This window comes from Somniosus microcephalus, chromosome 7, assembly GCF_052327205.1.
Source record: "Somniosus microcephalus isolate GS21.2 chromosome 7, FLI_Smic_1.0, whole genome shotgun sequence".
Classification (NCBI taxonomy): Eukaryota; Metazoa; Chordata; class Chondrichthyes; order Squaliformes; family Somniosidae; genus Somniosus; species Somniosus microcephalus.
Genome location: NC_140993.1, coordinates 151,735,033 through 151,761,864, shown reverse-complemented (window position 1 = coordinate 151,761,864; position 26,832 = coordinate 151,735,033). Strand labels below are relative to the sequence as shown.

At 44.3% G+C, this 26,832-nt stretch overlaps 1 protein-coding gene across 5 annotated transcripts in view; it reads left to right on the top strand.

Annotated features, from left to right (window-relative positions):
* arfgef1 (ADP-ribosylation factor guanine nucleotide-exchange factor 1 (brefeldin A-inhibited)) overlaps window positions 1–26,832 on the top strand; it is a 390,120-nt gene that overhangs the window by 242,435 nt on the left and 120,853 nt on the right. For all 5 annotated transcript variants that reach the window (XM_085993106.1, XM_085993109.1, XM_085993107.1 and 2 more), the window contains 3 exons: window positions 12,196–12,401; window positions 15,539–15,623; window positions 25,959–26,124. In XM_085993106.1, coding sequence (XP_085849232.1) covers window positions 12,196–12,401; window positions 15,539–15,623; window positions 25,959–26,124 — 457 coding nt within the window. The remainder of the gene's footprint in view (window positions 1–12,195; window positions 12,402–15,538; window positions 15,624–25,958; window positions 26,125–26,832) is intronic.

Sequence of the window (26,832 nt, the reverse complement as noted above, 5' to 3'; positions counted from 1 at the left end):
GAGCAGGAGTAGGCCAATTGGCCCCTCGAGCCTGCTCCGCCATTCAATAAGATCATGGCTGATCTGATCCTAACCGCCAATCCACTATGACAGGACTATCTCCTGAATCTAACAGAATTTTGCATTTATGGAAGGCACGTTTCCAAATTACTCCTGTTTGTAGCAGTTCATTAAGAGGGTGTAGAAGAGTTGATAAGTTCGGTAAAAATTTATGATAGTAATTTATTAATCCCAGGAACGACCTTAATTGTGAAACATTTTCAGGTGCTGGGGCTTTTATGACCGCTTCAATTTTTTCAGGTGACTTATGCAACCCTTCCTTATTAATTATGTGGCCACAATATGATATTTGATTTTGGAAAAATTTGCACTTGGGGCGATTTGCTCGTAGGCCCCGTTCTCTCAGCCTAGTGAGCACCTGCTCCAAATTGGCAAGGTGCTCGTTGTCGTTTTCTCCTGTTACAAGGATGTCGTCTAGGTAGCATTGAGTCCCCGGAATCCCTTGGAGGACTTGCTCCATAGCTCTTTGCCAGATAGCTGGAGCGGATGCTACTCCGAAAACCAGTCGATTGTACTGGTACAGACCTTTGTGTGTATTTATCGTGAGATATTTTTTAGAGGCCTCTTCAACCTCCATCTGTAGATATGCCTGTGCCAAGTCAATTTTGGTGAAACGTTTCCCTCCGGATAGTGAGGCGAAAATATCTTCTATCCTCGGAAGAGGATACTGTACCGTGTGAAGGACCGGGTTTACAGTCACCTTGAAGTCTCCACAGATGCGAATTTTTCTCTGTTCTTCAGATTTATCATTCTTCAATGCTTTCTTCATGACTGGGACGATGGGTGTTGCCCACTCGCTCCAATCTATTTTAGATAATACGCCTGCCTTTTCCAAATTCTCCAGCTCTGCTTCGACTGCTGGACGAATTGCGTATGGCACCGGTCTTGCCTTAAAAAACTTGGGAATTGCTGCATCTTCCACTTTTATTGAGTTGGTGATGCCTGTCAAGGTTCCTAGTTTCTCTTGAAACACTTCTTTGGCGTTGGCCAAGATGTCTTTTAATCATTCAGGTATGACGTCATCATTGTTTTTTTTCTTACTGGTCACCGTCAGTGCCTGAATGGAGTGCCAGTCTAAACGTATTTTCCTGATCCATTCACGTCCCAACAGCGGTGGACCACCATCTTGTAGAATGTATAAATACAACTTTTGTATTTCCTTGCCGTTGTATACAACAGGCACCCTTATTTTTCCTTTGGGGTATACTTTCTGCCCTGTATATGTTTTCAAGATAATGGATGTGTCTTTTAAAGGTATATGCGGAAATAGCCGCTCGTAATCCCGTCGATTTATGACGGTCAGAGCTGATCCTGTATCTAGCTCCATTTTAACTGGGGACCCTGCTATCGTGAGGGTAACCCAAATGGTCTGGTAATCATCTTTGGCAATTACATTATGTAATTTGAGACAGCTTAGTCTCTTGTTTTCGGAGTCGCTATCGCTCTTCTGGTCTTCAGAGCTACTGTCCGTCATCATTTGTACTTTTCTTTATTGATTTTTTTTTTCCTGTCTGTGGATTTTTTTTGTCCAGATCGGCATACCTGTGCAATGTGTCCAATCTTTCTGCATTGCCTGCATGCTTTGTCCTTGAACCAGCAGCCCCTCTAGTCATGGGTGGATCTGCCGCAGCGATAACATCTCTCGAAACCCTGTGTCATTTCATGGGTGCCGAAGTCCTGTGTCTTTTGTTGTATCTCTGCAGCTCCTCTTGCGGCTGCTTCATATGATACAGCCATACTGAAAGCCTTGTCCAGTGTTAAATCTTTTTCAGAAAGCAGCCTTTTCTGTGTTCCTTCACTTAAGAGACCGCAGACGAATTTGTCTCGAAGATAACCACCTAGTCCTGCCCCGAATTGGCAGTGTTTTGATAGCTTTCTTAATTCGGTGAGGTAATCAGTGTTACTTTCATTCTTGTGTTGATTTCTCTTGAAGAATTTGAATCGTTCCGCTATCAGCAGCGGTGTTGGGTTTAAGTGCTCCTGTAGGGTATCAACAATTTCTTTAAAATTCTTGTCCTTTGGTTTGGCTGGAGTGATTAAATTTCGTAACAGCCCGTATGTCTTTGCGCCCATTAGATTTAGCAGTACTGAAGCTTTTTTTTCATCATCTATTCCATTTGCGGTGCAATATACCTCCACTCTTTCCACATATGTGGTCCAATCCTCTATCTCGTTATCAAAAGCATCAATATTGCCAGACTTAGGCATCCTAGAAATAAAATGGCGCTTCCCGCGCTTTTCTTCATTTCTGCAGAAAAGATATGGCGCTTCCCGCGCTTCCCCGCCGCTGCTGCCGATGACAACGCTGTTTCCCGCGGTTTCCGTTCTTTTTATTTATTTATTTACAGATGGAGACTCGTTCCCGCCGGACTCTCTCTCTCGGTCTGAACGCCGACCTGCTTGCAGCGCCGGCCGTCTCCCGAGTGCTCCCTCCCCGTCTGTTACTGCTTGCCTCCGCTTTCGCTGCTTGGCCTAGCTGTAGAGCCAGCCGCTGGAGCCCCAGCCCGACGCCCAGGAAGGATTATTGCAGTACCTGCCACCAGCTTGGCTAGCTGGTGAAACCACAGCCTTTTCTTTTTCTTGATTTTTCTTCAACTTTGGACGCCAGAGGAATCGATGTCCTTGAGGTGCTGCCGAATTGCAGGTAAGTCCGTTTCCAATCCGTCGCCACTGTTGTGTCTGTGTGTTGATAGAGACACTGAAGACAGGAGTTGGTTTCATAGGTGTTTACTAAACAAAGTCTGGAGGGCAACTAACTGATACAACACAATATACAGGCTTATATAGCCCGAGTGGCCATTACCGACATTACAGTACACATGGGGCTCTTAAAGGCACATACACTACAGTCCGCACATGTGAACTTCCAGTAAAGTTTGTTGGAAAGTGTTCAGAAGCAGGACCATTCCAGAGTTCAACAGTTCTGTAGCCAATTGTTGGGCCCTTCCTGCTGTTTCAGCCCTTACTGAGATCAAATAACTCAGCACTCGGTATGGGTGCAGGAGGAAGGTCCTCAAATTCCTGGGGTAGTAGGACCAATTCTGGGGCAGGAGGAACCTGTACAAGATGGACAGGTTGCACATCAAACAAGGCTGGGAGGTTAACTAGTGCTGTGGGGAAGGGTTTAAACTAATTTGGCTGTGGGCGGGGCACTGGGATGAAGCATTATAGAAGCGATGCAAGGTGCACAGAGGACTGGGAGAGACAAACAGCATTAGAATAAAGAGTAGTTCAGAAATAGGAGGGATCAGACAGGAGAAATGCGAGGCAGATTAAGATGAGTTTGGAGTGCATGTGTGTAAATGTACGGAGCGTGGTAAATAAGTTTGGTGAGCTGCAGGCACAAGTAGCCACATGGGAATATGATATAGTGACAATGATAGAGATGTGGCTCAAACAAGGGGAGGAATGGGCACTTAATATTCCTGGCTGCAATGTATTCAGGAAAGATAGGGAAGGAAAAAAGGAGGGGTGGGGGTGGCAGTATTGATCAAAGGTACTGCTACAGCACTAGAAAGGGATAATGTAGTTGAGGGATTAAAGGCAATCAATTGGTTTGAATTAAGAAACAGTAGAGGAGTTATTATGTTGCCGGGTGTATACTGTAGGCCACCAAATAGTGGGAAAGCGATAGAGGAACAAATTGCAGAAAGATTCAAGAACTTTAGAGGAGTGATAATTATCATAGTAGACTGGGAAAATAATAGTATAAAAGGCAAAGAGGGGGAGAAATTCCTGAAATGTGTACAAGATAACTTTCTTGATCAGTTTGTTTCCAGTCCAATGAGGAAGGAAGCTGTGTTGGATCTAGTTTTGGGGAATGAAGTGGGGCAAGTGGAGCATGTTTCAGTGGGGGGGCATTTGGTAAACAGTGATCACTATCATTAGACTTAGAGCAGTTATGGAAAAGGACAAGGAAAAATCAAATGGAAAATATTCAACTGGAAGAGGGCTAATTTCAATGAGTTGAAAAGGGATCTGGCCTAGGTGAATTGGAATCTAAGATTGGCAGGTAAAACATTAAATGAGCAAAGAGGCCTTCTGAGAGGAGAGAATTTGGGTAGAGACTGGAGACATTCCCACCAGGGGATAAAGAAGGGCATGTAAAGCTAGAGCTCCCTGGATAACGAAAGATACAGAGATTAAAATGAAACCAGAAAAGGAGGCTTATGATAAATGTCAGGTTTGTATTTCAGTAGAAAACTAAGCTGAATACAAAAAGTACAGAGTGGGGTGGGGGAGGAATACTAAAAAAGGAAATAAGAGGAGCAAAGAGAGTGCATGAGACTAGATTAGCGGGTAACATAAAGGGAACACAAAAGTATTTTATAAACATATAAATATAAAAGGGTAGTCAAAGATAGGTTGGGGCTGATTAGTGACCAAAAAGGAGATGATTTTGTAGAGGCAGAGGGCATGGCTCAGGTACTAAATGAGTATTTGCATCTGTCTTCACTAAAGAAGAGGATGCTGACAATGTAGCAGTAAAGGGTGGAAATTGTGCAGGCTCTTTTTACAATTTTCCAATCCTCCTTGGATATGGGAGTGGTGCCAGAGAACTAAAGGATTGCAGATGTAAGTTATGAGGAGGTTGCAAGGAGGCTTCAAGAGGATATAGACAGGCTAAGTGAGTGGGCAAGAACATGGCAAATGGAATATAATGTGGAGGAATGTGAAGTTACCCACTTTGGTAAGAAAAATAGAAAAGCAGAGTATGTTTTAATTGGTGAGAGATTGGGAAATGTTGGTGTTCAGAGGGACCTGGGTGTCCTTGTACACAAATCACTGAAAGTTAACATGCAGGTACAGCAAGTAATTAGGAAAGCAAATGGTATGTTGGCCTTTATTACAAGAGGATTTGAGTATAAGAGTAAAGACATCTTACTGCAATTATATAGGGCCCTGGTGAGACCACAGCTGGAGTATTGTGTATAGTTTTGGTCTCCTTACCTAAGGAAGGATATACTTGCCAAAGAGGGAGTGCAACGAAGGTTCACCAGACTGATTCCTGGGATGGGGGGATTGTCCTATGAGGAGAGATTGAGTAGACTAGGCCTATATTCTCTAGAGTTTAGAAGAATGAGAGGTGATCTCATTGAAACATACAAAATTGTTACAGGGCTTGACAGGGTAGATGCAGGGAGGATGTTTCCCCTGGCTGGGGAGTCTAGAACCAGGGATCACAGTCTCAGAATAAGGGGTCGGCCATTTTGGACTGAGATGAGAAATTTCTTCATTCAGAGGGTGGTGAATCTTTGGAATTCTCTACCCCAGAAGGCTGTGGAGGCTCAGTCGTTGAGTCGTCGGCGGGAGGCGCGAGCGGGAAGCTTTAAAAAGCTTCAGAGACCCAGGTAAGGCCTCAGACCGCGGGTGTCAGCGGGAGGCATGAGCGGGAAGCTTTAAAAAGCTTCAAAGACCCAGGTAAAGCCTCAGACCGCAGGTGTCGGTGGGAGGCGCGAGCGGGAAGCTTTAAAAAGCTTCAGAGACCCAGGTAAGGCCTCAGACCGCGGGTGTCGGCGGGAGGCATGAGCGGGAAGCTTTAAAAAGCTTCAGAGACCCAGGTAAGGCGTACCAGTCTCCAGTCTCGGACCTCGGAAGGAAGGAGAGAGGTGAAAAGTAATCCAAGTGTGACGTCACCAGAAAGCGGGTAAGTGATTGGTTGGTGAGTATTTCTCTCTTTTGAAGCTTAAACGCGCTGGTTTATAGTTTCTAAGGTGCGATATTCATCATCTAGAATCGGGGCAGAGGGTATTTAAGAATAATATTAATAAATTTAATGAATTACATAGAATGGGAGATCAGGTGATGTGTTACTGCTGCAATATGTGGGAGCTGGTGGACACCATTGATGCTCACAGTGATCACATTTGCAGTAAGTGTTGGCTGCTCGAGGAATTCCGGCTCCGTGTTGAAGAGCTGGAGTCCGAGCTTCAAACACTGAGACACATCAGGGAGGGGGAGAGTTACCTGGACTCTGTGTATCACGAGGTAGTCACACCAATTAGATTAATTAATTCAGATGCAGTCCGTGGCCAGGGTCAGGATGGTGTGACTAGAAGTGAGGCAAGTACGGGGATCCAGGAGGTAGTGTTGGAGGAGCCGCAGCCCTTGCTCTGGTCCAACAGGTTTGAGGCTCTTACTCCCTGTGAGGATGGGAACGGGGACTGCGGGGAGGATGAGCAACGCGGCCACAGCACCGTGGAGCGGGGGGCCATTCAAGTGGGGGGAGATAAAAGAAATGTTGTAGTGGTAGGGGATAGTATTGTTAGGGGGATAGATAGAGTTCTTTGCAGCCGAGAGTGAGAGTCCCGAAGGCTGTGTTGCCTGCCCGGTGCCAGGGTTAAGGACATCTCCTCTGGGCTGGAGAGAAACTTGGAGTGGGAGGGGGAGGATCCAGTTGTCATGGTCCATGTTGGTACCAACGACATAGATAGGACAAGGAAGGAGGTTCTGCTGAGGGAGTTTGAGCAGCTAGGGGCCAAATTAAAAAGCAGAACCACAAGGGTAATAATCTCTGGATTACTACCTGAGCCACGTGCAAATTTGGCTAGGGTAAATGAAATTAGAGAGTTAAATGCGTGGCTCAAAGCCTGGTGTGGGACAAATGGGTTTTGCTTCCTGGGACATTGGCATCAGTACTGGGACGGGAGAGAGCTGTTCCGTTGGGACGGACTTCACTTGGCCAGTGCTGGGACTAGATTCCTGGCGAATCGAATAACTAGGGCTGTAGAGAGGGCTTTAAACTAATTAGTGGGGGGGAGGTTTTAAGAGAGCGAAAAATAAAAATGACAGCGGAGAAGGCAATAGAGCAAGGTAGCAGTGGGGGAATTAAAAACCAGAGCGTGTCAGGAAGGGACAGAATGTATAATGATAAAGGTAAAGTAGTAAAAGGGGTAAAAGCAGGAATAAATGGTCAGAAAACATATTTGAAAGTTCTTTATCTGAATGCACGCAGCATTCGTAACAAAATTGACGAGTTGACGGTACAAATAACTACACATGGGTATGATCTGGTGGCCATTACGGAAGCATGGCTGCAAGATAATCATGACTGGGAACTAAACATACAAGGGTATTTGACAATTAGGAAGGACAGACAGGAAGGAAAGGGAGGTGGGGTTGCTATGTTAATCAAGGATGGAATCACTGCAATAGTCAGAAATGATACTGGGTCAAAGGATCAGGATAGTGAAATAGTTTGGGTGGAGATAAGGAATAAGAAGGGGAAAAAGTCACTAGTGGGCGTAGTCTATAGGCCTCCTAACAGTTGCAACTCTGTTGGTCGGAGTATAAATCAGGAAATAGTTGGGGCTTGTAATAAGGGAACAGCTATAATCATGGGGGATTTTAACTTTCATATTGACTGGACTAATCAAATTGGGCATGGCAGCCTTGAGGAAGAGTTCCTAGAGTGTATTAGGGATGGGTTCCTTGAGCAGTATGTAACTGAACCAACCAGGGGGCAGGCAATCTTAGATCTGGTCTTGTGTAATGAAACCGGATTAATAAAAAATGTCCTAGTAAAGGATCCCCTTGGAATGAGTGACCATAATATGGTTGAATTCCAAATTCAGTTTGAGGGTGAGAGAGTTGGATCTCAAACCAGCATACTGAGCTTAACTAAAGGAGACTATGAAGGTATGAGAGTAGAATTGACTAAAGTGGACTGGGAAAACAGATTTAAGTGTAAGACGGTACAAGAGCAGTGGTCTACATTCAAGGAGATATTTCACATCTTTCAAGATAAATATATTCCACTGAGGAAAAAGGGGAGTAAAAGAAAAGACAGCCATCCGTGGCTTAGTAAAGTAATAAAGGATAGTATCCGACTGAAAACAAGGGCATATAAAGTAGCCAAATCTAGTGGGAGGATAGAAGATTGGGAAGCATTTAAAAGCCAGCAAACAATAACTAAAAGATTAATTAAGAAAGGGAAGATAGATTATGAAAGTAAACTAGCAAAAAATATAAAAACAGATAGCAAGAGTTTCTACAGCTATATAAAAAGAAAAAGGGTGGCTAAAGTGAACGTTGGTCCCTTGGAGGACGAGACCGGGAAACTAGTGGTGGTGAACATGGAGATGGCAAAGACGCTGAACAAATATTTTGTATCAGTCTTTACAGTAGAGGACACCAAAAATATCCCAACACTGGACAAACAGGCGGCAATGGGGGGGGAGGAGCTAAAGACGATTAAAATCACTAAGGAGATGGTACTCAGTAAAATAATGGGACTTAAGGCGGATAAATCCCCCGGACCTGATGGCCTACATCCTCGGGTCTTGAGAGAAGTGGCAGTAGGGATTGTGGATGCATTGGTGATCATTTTCCAGAACTCCCTGGAGTCAGGAAAGGTTCCGGCAGATTGGAAAACTGCTAATGTAACACCCTTATTTAAGAAGGGAAGTAGACAAAAAGCTGGAAACTATAGACCAGTTAGCCTAACATCTGTGGTTGGCAAGATGTTGGAGTCCATTATTAAGGAAACAGTAACAGAGCATTTGGATAAACATAATTTAATAGGACAGAGTCAGCATGGTTTTACGAAGGGGAAGTCATGTTTGACAAATTTGCTCGAATTCTTTGAGGATGTAACATACAGGGTGGATAAAGGGGAACCAGTGGATGTAGTGTATTTGGACTTCCAAAAGGCATTTGACAAGGTTCCACACAAAAGATTACTGATCAAGATAAGAAATCACGGGATTGGGGGTAATATACTGGCATGGGTGGAAGATTGGCTATCTAACAGAAAACAAAGAGTTGGGATAAATGGTTCATTCTCGGGCTGGCAATCAGTAACTAGTGGTGTTCCGCAGGGGTCAGTGCTGGGACCCCAACTCTTTACAATCTATATTAACGATTTGGAGGAAGGGACCGAGTGCAATATATCCAAGTTTGCCGACGATACAAAGATGGGAGGGAAAGCAATGAGTGAGGAGGACATAAAAAACCTGCAAAAGGACATAGACATGCTAAGTGAGTGGGCAGAGATTTGGCAGATGCAATATAATGTTGGAAAGTGTGAGGTTGTGCACTTTGGCAGAAAAAATCAAAGAGCAAGTTATTATCTAAATGGAGAGAAACTGCAAAGTGCTACAGTACAAAGGGATCTGGGGGTCCTGGTGCATGAAACACAAAAAGTTAGTATGCAGGTGCAGCAGGTGATCAGGAAGGCCAATGGAATCTTGGCTTTTATTGCAAGGGGGATGGAGTATAAAAACCGGGAAGTCTTGCTGCAGTTATACAGGGTATTGGTGAGGCCACACCTGGAATACTGCGTGCAGTTTTGGTTTCCATATTTAAGAAAAGATATACTTGCTCTCGAGGCAGTTCAGAGAAGGTTCACTCGGTTGATTCCGGAGATGAGGGGGTTGACGTATGAGGAAAGGTTGAGTAGGTTGGGACTCTACTCATTGGAGTTCAGAAGAATGAGAGGCGATCTTATCGAAACATATAAGATTGTGAGGGGGCTAGATCGGGTAGATGCGGGGAGGATGTTTCCACTGATGGGTGAGACTAGAACTAGGGGGCATAATCTAAGAATAAGGGGCTGCCCTTTCAAAACTGAGATGAGGAGAAACTTCTTCACTCAGAGGGTAGTAAATCTATGGAATTTGCTACCCCAGAGAGCTGCAGAAGCTGCAACATTAAATAAATTTAAAATGGAGATAGACAGTTTCCTAGCAGATAAGGGAATTAGGGGTTACGGGGAGAGGGCAGGGAAGTGGACGTGAGTCTAGATTCGGATCAGCCATGATCCTATTGAATGGCAGAGCAGGCCCGAGGGGCCGTGTGGCCTACTTCTGCTCCTCCTTATGTTCTTATATTCAAGATAGAGAGCAATAGATTTTTGAATAATAAGGGAATCAAGGGATATGGGGATAGTGCAAGAAAGTGGAGATGAGGTAGATCAGCCATGATCTTATTGAATGGCGGAGCAGGCTCGAATGGCCTACTCCTGCTCCTATTTCTTACGTTGTGCCCTGTTCCAAAAAGGGGAGAGGGATAAACCCTGCAATTACAGGCCAGTCAGCTTAACGCTTTTAGGGAACTTTTAGAGACTTCGGGCTGGAATTTGCAGTCGGAGGCATACTTCCGGAGTACGCCTCTGACCTGATTTATAAAAAAAAATCTGCAGCTACCTTCAGGATCCCGGGCTTCGGAGACTTCAGGTCCTGGGCCTGCAGGTGTACGTCTGCGTAAAGGCCCACAGATCCCAGGGACGCCAGTGGTTCGAAAGCCTCCCTGGGATCATGCGGGCCAGGCCCTCCAATCAGAAAGGAGGATTCCTCATATGCTTATAGGGATTCCATTTATGAACAGAATCCCCATAAGCATATGAGGAATCCCCAAATAAATAAATAATTGATATAACTGGAATGAAAATAAATGTTCCCATTTTCACATTTAATTAGAAGTCCCTTTAATGAAGCATTTAAAATATAAATTTTAAAAAATTGAAAAATTTAAAACATTTTAATCCGGGCCAAGATTTACTTCAACTAATTTTAAATGTGCATGATTTTTTTTTTTTAATTTAAGATTTATTTTAACCCTTATGCTGGTGAAAGCAGGCCCTACGCCTGCTTTTACCAGGTGTAAGGATTTTGTGGGCATTTGCTGGGCGTAGTTGGGCAAATAGCTCAACTCTGCACCAGCTAAAGTGATTTTTGAGGGTGCGGCAGATCGGTCAAGGCGAACCTTGACAGATTGAATGCGGAAACCCGGAACTTGCGGGCCCTTTTACAAGGCTTACATCGGCACCGCAAAATCCGGACAAAATTAATTGGCATTTGGAAAAATATGCGTTAATAAATGAGAGCCATATTTTGTTCAAGGCAAATTGCTTGATTAACTTGATTAGTTCTTTGATGAAGTAACAGAGAGTCGATGAGGGCAGTGCGGTTGATGCATATATGGACTTTCAAAAGATGTTTGATAAAGTACCACATAATAGACTTGTTCGCAAAATTGAAGCCCATGGGATTAAAGGGGAAGTGGTTGCATGGATACGAAGTTGAATAGTTGTTTTTCATACTGGAGAAGTGTGCAGTGGTGTCCATCATCAACAACAACAACTTGTATTTATATCAGGGGTTGGTGTTGGGACCACTGCTCTTTTTGATATATATTAATGACCTGGACTTGAGTATACAGGGCATAATTTCCAAGTTTGCAGATGACCTGAATCCTGAAAATGTGGTAAACAGTGGGGAGGACATTAACAGACTTTAGGAGGATATAGACAGACTGGTTAAATGAGCAGACACATGGCAGATAACATTTAACAGAGAAGTGATTCATTTTGGAAGGAAGAATGAGGGGGGAAAGAATAATGCACCGAGTTATTATGATCTGGAATGCAATGCATGAAAGGGTGGTGGAAGCAGATTCAATAATAACTTTCAAAAGGGAATTGGATAAATACTTGAAAGGGAAAGATTTGCAGGGGTGTGGGATGAATTGGATAGCTCTTTCAAAGAGCCGGCACAGGCACAATGGACCGAATGGCCTCATCTGTGCTCTTATCATTCTATGATTCTGAGTTCAAATTGCACCATGGCCGTTTGAGAATTTGAATTCAGTTTAAAATAAAAACTGGAAATTTAAGAAAAGCTGTTATCAGTAAAAGTGACCGTAAAGCTGTTCGATTGTTGTAAAAACCCATCTGGTGCACTAATGTCATTTAAGGATAGAAACCTGCCATCCTTACCCAGTCTGGCCTATATGTGACTCCAGTCCCACACCAATGTGGTTGACTTTTTACTGCCCTCCGAAGTGGCCTAGCAAGCCACTCTGTTGTATCAAATAAATCGGGGTAACTAGGGATGGACAGTAAATGACAGCCTTGCCAGCGATGCCCAATGCCAAGAATTCATTAAAAAAAAACAGCACAGTTCTGGGATCAAGTTTGGACTTTGTTGATCTGTGTGACTTATCTGCTCACTTTGTAAATCATTGGGGAAGCTAAAGAGAAATGTTTCTTGATATACGCAGGTCTAGTGATTGTGATCAAACCGAATATGGAGAAAAACTACATTCCTGTTAGAAATTACCACTGCAAAGCACAAATATATTATTACTGATGTGGACTTCTGTATAGAACAATAATTTAACTTTTATTTTTTTCAGACACAAGTGGGTGAATTTGTAGGAGACAATGACAAGTTTAATAAAGAGGTCATGTACGCCTATGTGGACCAATTGGACTTCTCATCAAAGGATTTTGTCTCAGCTCTCCGTATGTTTCTGGAGGGTTTCCGTCTCCCAGGAGAAGCTCAGAAAATTGATCGATTAATGGAAAAATTTGCAGCCAGATATCTGGAATGTAACCAAGGGTAAGTTGACACTTTTAAGTATTAATGCAGTCTTTTTTTCTAGATAATAAAATGGTTGTCATGTTGAGCAAGGATGCTCTTGAAATTGTAAAATTTCGGTTAAAACCTATGTTCCCTCTCAGGTACGCGACTACGCATGGATCTGTAAGCACCCGCGTACTTAAATTCACAGGTCGCGCAATCAGCGGGAGTGGGGGGGGGAGGGGGAGGGGCCCAATACTGAACGAGCAGAAAAAAGTCATAGCCCTGAGAGATTGGCCGGGAATCTCACAGAGCTGATCCGCATTGCAAACGGCATTTGGCAAGAGCCCTGGAACCCGGTGAGTGTTATCTCGGACAGCCGTTGACTAATGGTGGCCGCAGGACCCACAATTCTGTGCGCCCCAGCAAGCACTCTATCCACCGCACTGATTTCCCCACTGAGAGTGCACATATCCCCCAGGGCCGCAGTGCACTCTCAAAGGAGTCGGACTTGGTGGAAACGGTCGAAAAAAACAGGAAGTGGCGGGCATGATGCACCGTCGATTTCATGGTGCCGGGACCCTAGCTGTACATCCGGCAGCTTTGATTCAGGGCCTGAAACACAGACTTGGTGTTGCTGAGGCCTGCACTCGCCCCTGCTGTTTCCTGCAGCCGCACCGCGCATGCTTCGCACAGACAGGCAGTCTGCACTTTGGAACACACCGCGGGAGCTAATTGGAGAAAGTTGAGGACCTTACTGTGCGCGCGCGGCAGGCAGGAAAAAGAATACAGTTATATTTTTATTATCTTATATTTGGAATATATTTATTTTTAGGTTACTTTTTTTAAATAAATTATCCCGATCTCTAGACAGATTATCTTGGTGAACTTCTTCAGGCAAAACTTTTTCTTAATGTTTTTAATTCATGCGGTGTAATGCAGACAAAGGTGAGCTGTGGATGTTTAACCTAAGAAAACGGTCCTGAAGTGGAAATGTTAATGTGAATGGGTGTCCTATTAAAGCTGGACAATACCACGGCGGCAGGGGGAGGGAAAGGAAAGCACTTTTTAAATTTAAATTAGGCCACAGTTCTACAACAGTTTTGCTCCCATAGAAAGTGGTTTTGGGTGCATTTCATTGAAAAAGTGGTGGTCTAACCTAAGAGATAATTGAGGGTACTAAAGGTGTGAGGCATGAGTCTTGTACGGGTTTATGTTTGCACTGAGTGCACATTAACTCCAGCTTTAGTTTCTCACCACCTCCCAACAAATGTTGTAAACAAAGTTATTGCTAATATCTGGTGTAATAATAAGAAAACGTAACAGAACAAATCATTTGGTTCATCAAGTGTTTTCCTTCCACCAACAATATCCAGTCTATTTGTTTTTGGGATGAGATGTTAAATCTGCTCCTGTGGTTCAGATGGATTAATAAGGAACAACCAGGGTAGATTTGTTAAAGGCAAATTATATCTAACTAACCTGAATGAGGTAACATGGAATGTGTGAGACTTTGCCCCGAAGGTATATTGAAATGAGGTTCCTTTTCTCCAAACCTCCAGACCTTGACATAATGACCATCTTTGGTTTAACTACTAATCAATTTAACCTGATGTTTCCTGTTGCAAAGGAACAGGAGATGACCTGGACAATCTTAGATAGTTAATGTGATGTCATAAGAATAAGAACATAACATAAGAAATAGGAGCAGGAATAGGCCACTTGGCCCCTCGAGCCTGCTCCGCCATTCAATAAGATTATGGCTGATCTTGGGCTCTTTCCAGCCCGCTCCCCATAACCCTTCACTCCCTTATCTTGCAAAAATCTGTCTATCTCCACCTTAAATGTATTTAATGACCCAGCCTCCACAGCTCTCTGGGGCAGAGAATTCCACAGATTTACGACCCTCTGAGAGGGAATTCCTCCTCATCTCCATTCTAAAAGGGCGACCCTTTATTTTGAAACTATGCCCCCGCGTTCTAGATTTCCCCACGAGGGGAAACATCCTCTCAGCATCTACCTTGTCGAGCCCCCTCAGTATCTTATATGTTTCAATAAGATCACCTCTCATTCTTCTAAATTCCAATGAGTATAGGCCCAACCTGCTCAACCTTTCCTCATAAGTCAACCCCCTCATCTCTGGAATTAACCTAGTGAATCGTCTCTGAACTGCCTCCAATGCAAGTATATCCTTCCTTAAATAAGGAGACCAAAACTGTACACAGTACTCAAGGTGTGGTCTCACCAATACCCTGTACAGTTGTGTCCTTCGATGTCGGCTCCTCTTATCATTGTGGAGCAGAATTCACCAAGCGTTGGATAGTTCACCCACTAATCTGGGCGCGACCCACTCTGGGGACAGTGGCAGGTGGGGAGTTTGACTGGGGCGGTACACCTGTCACACTATAATGCAGGTGTCTTAAGGCGAGCTCAGGGAGGACAGAAACCTCCCGTAGAGCAGAAGGGCAAAAGCTCGCCTGATCTTGATTTTCAGTATGAATACAGATCACGATCCTTCTGACCTTTTGGGTTTTAAGCAGGAGGTGTCAGAAAAGTTACCACAGGGATAACTAGTTTGTGATGGCCAAGCGTTCATAGTGACGTCACTTTTTGATCCTTCGATAGTTAATGTGACCTTGCTAATAGTTGCTAATGTGTTTGTTTCAGTGCCTCTATTGCTCTAGCCAATCTGCCATTAACACCTCATATGGAATGAGTCCCGACCCGTCTGTTTCGTCCTCCACTATTGTCCTGACTAATCTCCAATATTAGCATATCCTAATCGACAATAACCCCAAAATGTTATGATTAACTTTGGGACACCTCTGACAGAGCAAATTCTAACACGAGACACATGTAATATAGTTTTTATAAGAGCTGTGACCTGTAGAGATTAAATATAGCCACTAATGACATTTATAAACCCAAAAAAACCTGATTTCATGATTTTTAAGAGTTGGTCTGATTGTCTCATGATTTGAGACGGTGGGGTGGCAATATGGCATTACTGTATATATGGTTTTAAGTGGTTGCTGTTGTAAAAGTTGTTGTTGTAAAATTTGCGCACTGACGAGAAAGGTCGCGCTCACAGGAATTCGTGGCCCGCTCAGTACAAAAAAAATTAGCGGGAACATTGGTTAAAGCTAATCATTTTTATATTGCTTTTCTTTTTTCAGACAAACACTTTTTGCTAGTGCAGACACAGCTTATGTCTTGGCCTATTCTATCATCATGCTGACAACAGATCTTCATAGCTCACAGGTAAGGCTTATATAATAAGAAAATGCTATTTTTAAAAAGTATTTTGGGATGATTTTAAATTTTAGCATAGTGTAGCAGCTACAAAATTTAGTACCAGCTAGAATTTAAAACCTATAGTTATTTTTCTTACAATTTTAGTAGTTATGCTGTGCATCTTTTGCAGAAAGCAAAATGTATATGAATATATAGTACAAATATTTAAAATTATAAACCGAATTAAAGAAGTTCTCATTACTATTTCTTTCTTTTCCTTTTTAGCTGTATTTAATTGAATCGCTAATGTTGCTTCTTCGCATAACCCTATTTTTGTGCTGTTGTTTTCAGTCTTGCACTTTACTAGATAGAATTTACAGTGTAAAGTACCTCATCACAAATGTATAGTTTGAAGGGGGAGGAAATCATCAAACAATCTCCTATCTCATCAGAGGTTTGCGTTTCATGAATTAAAATAAAACAGTTAAAAGGATATCTGTATTTAATTGTATTTCTGTGAAACATATACCAACCAAATCTAATGTTAAAAAGAAAACTTAAAAGTAATTGCATTTCTGGTCAATGGTGACTTCCAGGCTGTTCAAAGTAGGGGACTTTGGTGATGGTAATGCCACTGAATGTCAAGGAAAGATGGTTAGATTCTCATTTGTTGGAGACGATCACTGGTTGGCACATGTGTGGTGTGAAATGTATGCAGTAATAATTCCACCAAGTATTTTTCATTGAATACTTTGCAATCAAACATGAAACTTTGAGCATTGCAACCTCAGGAATGTTTGGTGGCACCATCAGAATGCCATTCAAATTTTTTCCCCCAATTTACTCTGCTCTTCCTACAACACGGAGTCATGCGACAAATGATTCCAAAGTCATTGCCAGCTCTTTAGTTGCCTCAGCCAAGTGGCCCTTCCTCGTGAGCTTAGACAGTGTTTGTTCATATGTTGTTCAATCCTGAGGACATTGCAGCTGAGCACAAATGTTAATCTCTCCCCGCCCCCCCCCCCCCCCCCCCCCCCACACACACATGTGTATCATAGAATGGTTTACAGCATGGAAGAAGGCCATTTGGCTTGTCAAGTCCGTGCTGACTCTCAGCTAGTCCCAGTCACCCGCCCTTTCCCCGTAGCCCTGCAATTTTTTTCCCTTCAGGTACTTATCCAACTCCCTTTTGAAAGCTGTGATTGAGTCTGCCTCCACCATCCTTTCAGGCATTGCATTCCAGATCCTAACCACTCGCTGAGTTAAAAAGTTTTTCCTCATGTCGCCTTTGGTTCTTTTGCCAATCACCTTAAATCTGTGTCCTCTGTTTATCGACCCTTCTGCCAATGGGAACAGTTTCTCTCTATCTACTCTGTCTAGACCCCTCATGACTTTGAATACCTCTATCAAATCTCTTCTCAATCTTTTTTGCTCCAAGGAGAGCAACCCCAGCTTCTCCAGTCTATCAACGTAACTGAAGTCCCTCATTCCTGGAATCATTCTCGTTAATCTTTTCTGCACCTTCTCTAAAGCCTTCACATCCTTCCTAAAGTGCGGGGCCCAGAATTGGACACAGTACTCCAGTTGGGGCCGAACCAGTGTTTTATACAGGTTCATCATAATTTCCACGCTTTTGTACTCTATACCTCTATTGATGAAGCCCAGGATTCTGTAAGCTTTTTAACTGCTTTCTCAACCTGCCCTGTCACCTTCAACGATTTGTGCACACATGGTCTCTCTGTTCATGCACTCCCTTTAGGATTGTACCCTTTAGTTTATATTTCCGCTCTTCATTTTTTCTACCAAAATGTATCACTTCGCACTTTCCTGCGTTAAATTTTATTTGCCACGTGTCTTCTCATTTCACCAGCTTGTCTATGTCCTCTTGAAGTCTATCACTATCCTCCTCACTGTTCACTATACTTCCAAGCTTGTTCTCTCTCTCTGTAGAGATTAGGCCAATTTGTAGCTCATCTGTAGTCTTTCAAATAATCAGGATCAGCTGCAAACCAATATGGTGGGTATATTGGCCCAGAAATTCGGGTCGGAGGCTTCCCATGGGTGCAAAACCCCGACCTGCACTTAATAGCGCGCCGGCCATTGAGCTGTGGGCCCGCATGGGATTCCAATCCTGGGCCTGCTCCAACTGCCGACGCGCAGTGCTTGCATATCCCAGGGGCGCAGTTAGTTCGATGCGTCCCCTGGGATCATGTGGGCCATGGAGAGCCAATGGTAGCAGGGAAATGCCCATTCATAAAATTGACAGGAAGAGCTGTCAAAACTATAAATACTATAAGCCCCAAAACATCACTAAAACTTCAATTAATTTTTTTTTTAAAGTCACATTTTTATAAAATAACTATAAATTACATAAAATAACTATTTTAAACAATAATTTAAATTTTTGAAAAAATTAATTACACTTTCATTACACTTTCTAACGGGGCTAAAAATAAACTTCCCTTTCTTTAAAGTATTTAAAAATAATAAACCTGTGGAAAAAAAATGTTTTAATTTTAATTAATTCACCACTTACCTTGTTAAAAGCAGGCCTTGCGCCTGCTTTTTACATGTGTAACTCCTGGAGACTTACCCTCCCGGAGAAACCTGTATAAAAAAAAAACATAAGTTCCATGCGCACGTGCTGCCTCTCTGGCATACGCATTCGACCTCTGAACCCTTTCCTTTAAAGGAACGGAAGTTCCGGTTTCCCGCGCATGCGCAATGCATGCACGAAACCGGCACTTCCGTTGGGCCTACAAGTGAGTACCCCGTGCGTACTCGCCCATGGGGACCCGAATTTCTGGGCCACTGTGTTTAATCAGAGTTTAAGGTGGAATATAACATGCTAGTTATACAGCAAAAACATACGACCGTGACAAGTAGCTAATACCGGATCCGATCGGACAGACAGCTGCCGTACGTGAACAGTTCTCTGGCCTGCGGCGCCTCTTCCTCTCGTCTAGAACATCTGAGTTTGTGAGCATGGAATCACTCTCGAAAGAGCCCAACTTCTGCTTAGCTCTTCCCTCCACCGTCTGTGTGGGCAAGCCCTCAGGGTGTTACTTTTATTCTCTTTTTAGGGGTGGGCCTGAGGCCAAATTATTGACGAGACCATTTAACCTATAGAGGTTCCCCTAAAACCTCAGTACCCAATGGGGCGTTGAGTTCTTTGTCTCAATTTTTGGATTAAAGCCCTCCCCTACAGGGGTCTCATGATCTCAGCCAATTTGTCTTATTGTTTAATCTTTCTGAAGGTTCTTTGGAATTTGTGTCTTATCTCCCTGGTCCTTATCCTCCCTGGTACACTTGGTAGTAGGCCTGGCCTTGTCCCCTTTCAATCATGAGGCCCAAGCCAGAGCTGTTCCACTTCAGCTGTTAGTTATCTCACTTTCATATAACAAACTGCTCCACCCTGAGATGGATACCTTAACTCCCCTAAATTCCCTTTATCTATGTCTTTCTATACTAATTAACTTTTAATTATCTTCCCAAGCAGTTTTGTTAAGCTAACTGCAAATTCCACGTTGGCATTATAATATGGTTATTAGTAATAATGGAAGAAACATAGGTTGGGCCTTCATTGGCCAAATTAAAGATATATTAACAAAGTCAAAACCCTAACTTACAAGCAACAGATTGGCAGGCAAGGCCATCCTGTGGGCCCCTGTGTGGAATGTTTATGCCTCATCTAATCTAACTAACTGAAGACATTTTGTCTCAAATTCTAATACAAGCTTTCAGGAAAACGAAACTTAAAACAGTCCCCAGTAAAACACAACTTATACATTAACCCCTTACTTGTCTCGAACAGAAACATACAATCATTTAAACAGTGTTATTCGCGTAGCCATATACATTTTTAGGCACCCCTAGTTTTTAACAGTCCCACTCCACTCTTTCCCCCCCCCTGTTAGATCCGTGATTCTGAGAGCATGATGTTTTTCAATAACCACACGGATGCTGTAACTTAACAATCAACAGGTATTTACTGGAGTAGGGTAGTCTCAAGACTGGGGTACAGAGGCATGCTCAAGGCTTATATACAGGTGTGGTCACTGCCGGTACTACAGTATACAGGAGCTGTAAAAGTAGTTCTCTCTTAAAGGTACATACACTACAATTTAGATTAGTAGTACCCATAATATTCAAATAACAATTAACACTTTAACATGTACATTAAACAACAATAGTCCATTTATAGATTCAGTCTTTGGGGCGGCTTCCTGATCCTTTCGGGATAGCGCCTTTCCTGAGGTTCTTGTTCTTGGTGCGGAGGCGATTCTGGCCCCTTTTTATCGGTTAGTTCATCGGGTTCCACTGCTACTGGTTCGGAGGTAGATGCTACCGGTATGTCAGGTTCACCCCCAGGTACGCAAGACATGGGGTTGACTCGTTCCTGTGATGCTAAGATCTGATCAACGTGGCGTCTCACAATGTTCTCCCCGACATCCACTGTGTACATTAATGGCCCCTGCCGTGTGCATATCGTTCCGGGTTGCCATTTCTCTGTTCGGTAGTCACGGGCCGAGACTGGTTGTCCTACATTGAAGCTCCTTGTCGGCTTCTCATTGATGTGCTGGAATTGTTTATCCTCAACATTTCTTCGCACATTTGGTCTAAGCAAGTCCAGACGAGATCGCAACCTTCGGTTAAAGAACATCATGGCCGGGGTCTGGTTGGTAACTGCATGTGTCGCGTTTCGGTAGGCTAATAAGAAATTGTCCACCTTATGCTGTAGTGGAATTTCATCGTCGCACATGGCCTTTATCGCCTTCTTAAAGGTTTGTACGAACCTCTCAGCCAATCCATTTGTGGCTGGATGATACGGGGCAGATGTGTAATGCCTTACCCCATTCCTTCTCATAAATTTTCGAAACTCTTCGGACAAAAACTGTGGTCCATTATCAGAGCAAATCTGCTCTGGCAAGCCGTTTCTGGCAAATATGGTCCGTAGGACTGCAATCGTTTTCTCTGTAGTGGTTGAGGACATTTTTATCACCTCAGGCCACTTCGAATGAGCATCCACTGCTATTAAGAACATTGAGTCCATGAATGGACCAGCAAAATCAATATGCACCCGTTGCCATGGAGAGGAGGGCCACTCCCATGGGTGTAGAGGGGCATGTGGTGGTGCATTTTGGACCTTCTGGCATCCTGAGCAGCTCTTGGTTAGGTCCTCGATTTGTTGATCGATCCCCGGCCACCACCACATAAGCCCTAGCAAGGCTTTTCATTTTCACTCCCCCCAGATGACCTTCATGTAGCTCATTTAGCACTCTCTCCCTTAACTTAGGTGGAATCACCACTCTGGATCCACACATCACTGTCCCCTGGCATACTGGCAGCTGTTCTCTTCTGGATGAGAATGCTGGCAACGGTGAGTCACCATGTGTTGGCCATCCCCTCACCGTCAAATCATATACCCGAGACAGCGTCGGATCATTGCGGGTCTCCTTCTCTATATCCGCGTTCGTTACTGGCAATCGTTCAATTATTGACGAATAAAATATCTCGATAGGGTCCACTGCTGGTGCTTCCTCCACAGTAGGCAGTGGCAGGCGCAATAGCCCATCAGCGTTCCCATGCTGTTTCGTGCCTTTATATTCTACTAGCTGGGGGGAGCCCGGCTTTGCCAGGGCTGTTTTGGGCCGGGCGGTTTAAATTGAGTGCCAGGCTTTGGGCCCTGTCTGTGTCCCTCTGTGAATCTGCTGCCGGGCGGTTTAAATGGAGTCCCAGGCTTTAGGGCCCTGTCTGTGTCCCTTTGTGAATTTGCTGCCGGGCAACATTTCTACCTTTTAATACCTTGAAAGATGCAAGTGAAAGTACTTATAAAAGGTTTTTGGTAAATCTTATGTTATTTTTAAAAGAGATACTAACTTTTTCAAAGCTGGATGATCAAAGGGCTTTCAGGCCCTGTCTCTCTCTCTCCCTGTGTGAATCTGCTGCCGGGCAACATTTCTACCTTTTAATACCTTGAAAGATGAAAGTGAAAGTACTTATAAAACGTTTTTGGTAAATCTTATGTTATTTTTAAAAGAGATACTAACTTTTTCAAAGCTGGATGATCAAAGTAGTTTGAGCTGGAAGCTGAAGTAATGGCAGTGAAACAATGGCTGCCACATCCCCGAGATGAAAACGATTAGTCCCGCCCCCACACACACACCCCGATTGGCCAACCATCAGGGGACCGTACTGTAGGATTGGTCAATCGTGACGGCACAGGATTGGTGGAACCTTGACGTCAGTCAATCAATGCTAAGTAGCAGATAATGAGTTTATTTTGAAGGTTTTTTGCATAAGGCGTGAACAATTTTCGTCCGACCGAAAAGTAAATACGCTTATGACCGTCACGGAACCGTAAGCTTTCTTCGGAGGTAACGCGCGCGTAGGTACACTCTATAACTTTCGAGCGCATAGCCGGACAGACGCACACCCGAGGACAGAAGGACAGACAGACAGACAGATCGATTCCTTTATATATATATATATAGATTTCATATTGATTCGCCCCTAGAAACAGGGACCATCTTTGTAACCGTTGTGCCGTCATTACTGGAACGCCCTTCTTAGGATTAAAGATGGAGACAAGTGGTTGGTGGTCAGTCAGCAAGGTGAACTTCTGCCCATGCAGATAGCGGTTGAATTTTTTTACTCCCCATACTAGGCTGAGGGCCTCCCTGTCAATCTGGGCGTAGTTGCGCTCGGCTGAGGTTAGTGACCGAGACGCAAAGGCTACTGGCCTCTCCAACCCATCTGGGAATTTGTGCGACAGCACTGCTCCAATACCATAGGGTGATGCATCACATGCCAAACGAATTGGTAGTGCTGGGTTGAAATGGGCCAACACCTCTTTTGATGTGATCAATTCTTTACACTTCTGGAAAGCTCGTCTACGTTCGTCATTCCACTTCCATGGTACTCCTGTTTGCAGTAGGGTGTTCAGTGGGTGTAATACCGTGGACAAATTTGGTAAGAACTTATGGTAGTAGTTTACCAGCCCGAGGAACGACCTCAGTTGTGACACATTTTCCGGTGCTGGAGCCTTGACTACTGCCTCAATCTTTTCAGGGGACTTATGTAACCCCTCTTCATCGATGACGTGGCCACAATACGAGATCTGCTTCTGGAAAAACTCGCACTTGTGGCGATTAGCTCGTAGCCCATATTCCTTTAATCTGGTGAGCACCTTCTCCAAGTTGGCGAGGTGATCACTGTCATTTTCGCCCGTGACCAGGATGTCGTCCAAATAACACTGGGTCCCTGGAATCCTTTGCAGGACTTGATCCATTGCCCTTTGCCAAAGAGCCGATGCTACCCCGAACACCAGCCGGTTGTATTGATAGAGACCTTTATGAGTGTTAATCGTAAGGTATTGTTTCGAGGCTTCTTCTACCTCCATTTGCAAGTACGCCTGGGCTAGATCAATTTTGGTGAAGCGTTTACCTCCAGATAGCGAGGCGAAAATATCCTCAATTCGTGGAAGCGGATATTGTACCATATGAAGGACTGGGTTCACTGTCACCTTAAAATCCCCACAGATGCGGACCTTCTTTGGTTCCCCAGGCGTATTACTCAACGACCTCTTCATTACAGGAACGATGGGTGTAGCCCACTCGCTCCAGTCTACTTTGGACAGTACTCCTGAACGTTCCAACCCTTCCAGCTCTGCTTCGACAGCTGGTCTGATCGCATAAGGCACTGGTCTGGCCTTAAGAAACTTTGGGCTTGCATTTTCCTCTATTTTAATCGTTGCTGTTATGCCTTTTAGTGTTCCGAGTCCCTCCTGGAACACTTCTTTTGCGTCAGTTAGCATTTTTGACAGTCGTCCAGGTGTGACGTCGTCATCCTTTTTGGCCTCAACCTTCAGTGCCTGTATGGAATGCCAATCTAATTGTATCTTCTGGATCCATTCACGTCCTAGCAGTGGTGGTCCTCCATCTGGCAATACATATATATCCATTTTAGGTATTTCCTGGCCTTTATATATCACTTTCACCCTTATTTTTCCTTTGGGGTAGACTTTTTGCCCCGTGTACGTCTTCAAGACAATCTCTGTAGCTTTCAAGGGTATATGTGAAAATAGCCGCTTGTAGTCCCTTTGGTTTATGACTGTTAGGGCTGATCCTGTGTCCAATTCCATTTTCACTTGGACTCCGTCCATCTTGAGTGTAACCCAGATAGTCTGGTGATCCTCCATTTTGGTTACCTTATGTAGTTTCAGACAACCCAGCTCCTTGCTTCCAGAGTCTGTGTCACTTTTCTGTTCGTCTGAACTACTGTCCATCACCTTGTGTACCTTTTTGTACTTCTCCTGTGGAGATTTCTTGCTGTTGGTTTTCTTCCCAGACCTGCAGACTCTTGCTATATGTCCTGCTTTTCCACACTCTCTGCACACTTGGTCCTTGAACCAACAATCCTTCTGGTCGTGTGTTGTTCTGCCGCAGCGATAGCACTTCCCTGTTCCAAAGGACATTTCATTGGTGCCATATTCTTGCGGTCTCCATTGTATCTCTGCAGCGCTCCTTGCGGCTGCTTCGTGTGATACTGCCATACTGAAAGCCTTGTCCAGTGTAAGATCCTTTTCTGATGGAAGCCGTTTCTGGGTTCCTTCACTTTGCAGCCCACACACAAACTTGTCCCTTAATGTATCTGCTAGTCCCGCTCCAAACTGGCAGTGTTTCGATAGCTTGCCCAGTTCCGTTAGGTACTCGGCATTGCTTTCGTCTTTGTGTTGGTTCCTTTTATGGAACTTAAATTGTTCTGCTATCAGCAGCGGTGTGGGGTTTAAGTGGTCCTGTAGGATTTCTAATATGCTTTCGAAATTCTTGTTCACAGGCTTCTCTGGGGTTATTAGGTTTCGCAATAACCCATAAGTTTTTGCACCCATGGAATTTAACAAAACCAGTGCTTTCCTAGCATCTGGCACTTCATTCGCCCTGCAGTACACCTCAATACGTTCCACATATGTCGCCCAATCTTCGACTTCATTGTCGAACGTAGAGATACTGCCACTCTTCTGCATCCCTGGGTGTGATTTAACTGTCAAAAATGGCGTCTCCCGCGCTTCCCCTTCTTCTCCGCTGGCACAAAATGGCATCTCCCGCGCTTTCCTTCCTTCCCGCGCTCGCCCTTCTTCTCCGCTGTGGCTTCTAAAAATGGCGTCTCCCGCGCTCTTCCTTCTCCGCGGCTCAATGGCGTCTCCTGCGCTCTCCCTTCTTCTCCCCGCGGACACTGTTCAGCCCTTGAGCCCTGGCTGTGCTCTGCGTGTTCGTTTTTTTTTTTTGTGCGCCTTTCCCGTTTCCGCCGCTCGGTCCTGAACCCGGCTGTTGCTTTACCCTCTCTCTCTCGCCGTTTTGTTTTTCCTCGCCGCTTGGTTTTCAACCCCCGGCTGCGCCCTGTGCGCTTCACCCTCTGTCTTACCCCGTCGACGCTGCTCGGCTTTCTCTCCGCCGTCGGTCGGCTCCAGCCGCCGCTGTCCGGGAAGGGTCTGCGCTGTACCTGTCGTCAGCCTATTGCTGATCGTCGTGGCTGGGGAACCAAGCCCGGCTCTCCGCAGCCTCCCCTGCGATGTTCACTCTCTGCCGGACAACTGGGCGGTTGCTCGTGGTCGACGCCCGTGTTTCTGGCCTCGACCTTCTTCCACCGCCCTCCCGGAGCGAATCCTCAAAGGGAAATGCAGAGTTGCAGGTAGATTCGAATCGACACTCGTCGCCACTGTTAGATCCGTGATTCTGAGAGTATGATGTTTTTCAATAACCACACGGATGCTGTAACTTAACAATCAACAGGTATTTACTGGAGTAGGGTAGTCTCAAGACTGGGGTACAGAGGCATTCTCAAGACTGGGGTACAGAGGCATGCTCAAGGCTTATATACAGGTGTGGTCACTGCCGGTACTACAGTATACAGGAGCTGTAAAAGTAGTTCTCTCTTAAAGGTACATACACTACACCCACCACCACCCCCCCCCCCCCCCCCCAAAAAGCAGGATTTACTGGATAATGACGAGAAGACTTGGCCTACATTTTATTTGCTCCCTTTTTTTTTTACGCCTCTTCTTTCCTCCCCCATTGAACACTAATACGAATTTTGGTGTCTTTGCCAGTGACTTGATGGGATATTAGTTAACTCAGTGCATACATGGAATTGAACTAAGGTCCTTCCTGCCCTGTATGGCTCAGTACCGTATCAGTGAGCCATCAGGGGCAGTGCTTAGTCCACATATTTGAATCGTGTTTCAGGCAATAGAGGCACCTTGTTATTCAGCAAGTAGCATAACCTGGATTGATATGTTTTACAAGGAAGACTTCAGTGAAAAGTAATTTAAATTATTATTTTCTGTTCATTGATTTGAAAAAGGTGAAGAATAAAATGACAAAGGATCAGTATATTAAGATGAATAGAGGAATCAATGACAGCAAAGATCTACCTGAAGAATATCTGTCAGCTATCTATGATGAAATAGCAGGAAAGAAAATTTCAATGAAGGAGACAAAAGAGCTAACAATCAAATCCTCCAAACAGAGTAAGTTAAAATTTGACTTTCCCTACTAAAAAATACTGCTACTGTGAATGTGTCTTTCACTGAGAAGTTTCTCTCCTAAAGTAATTGTCAAGCTTTTAAGGATATTACACTAGATATTTTCTTAGCTTCTGTGTCACAGGTCACTCCTGTAAGTGGACTTTGCGCCCCCTACGGTCCAGATTGCACTCTTGCTGCCCAATATCTAGATAAATGAAAGCATGACCCAAAGAACCTTTTCTCTCTTTTTCTCAATCTCGCTGTATTGCCTAGAAATTTGGGGGGTTTCCGCTGGCTGTTGAGGCCCGTTTTGAAGAAATAATGGCAGCCAACTTGCTTCCGGCAGGTCCCACGCCAGCCACCATATTGTGGAGGTTGGCAGCGCTGCCATTGCCAGCGCTCGCTGCAGAAATGGAAATGAGGCAGATAGTGACGTCAATGAGTGTGTAACTCTGATTTGATGCATGATTTGACATTTTCAACGTTGCCACTCCACTTACCGCCCTCTTTTAATCACAACCAGCTGACCAAGTATTCAGCAGCAGGAAGGAGTCCCAGCAGTGCGATTTAAAGGGACCATCAGCAACAACTTGAAGCTGATATGGTTTTTCAGTTTGACTGGCTCTAAGTTTCTGCAACTCTTGCAGCTTTCTAAACTTGGTTAAAGTTGCTGAGGTCGCAGAGAGTGTTGCTGCAAGTAGAGAACGCCTT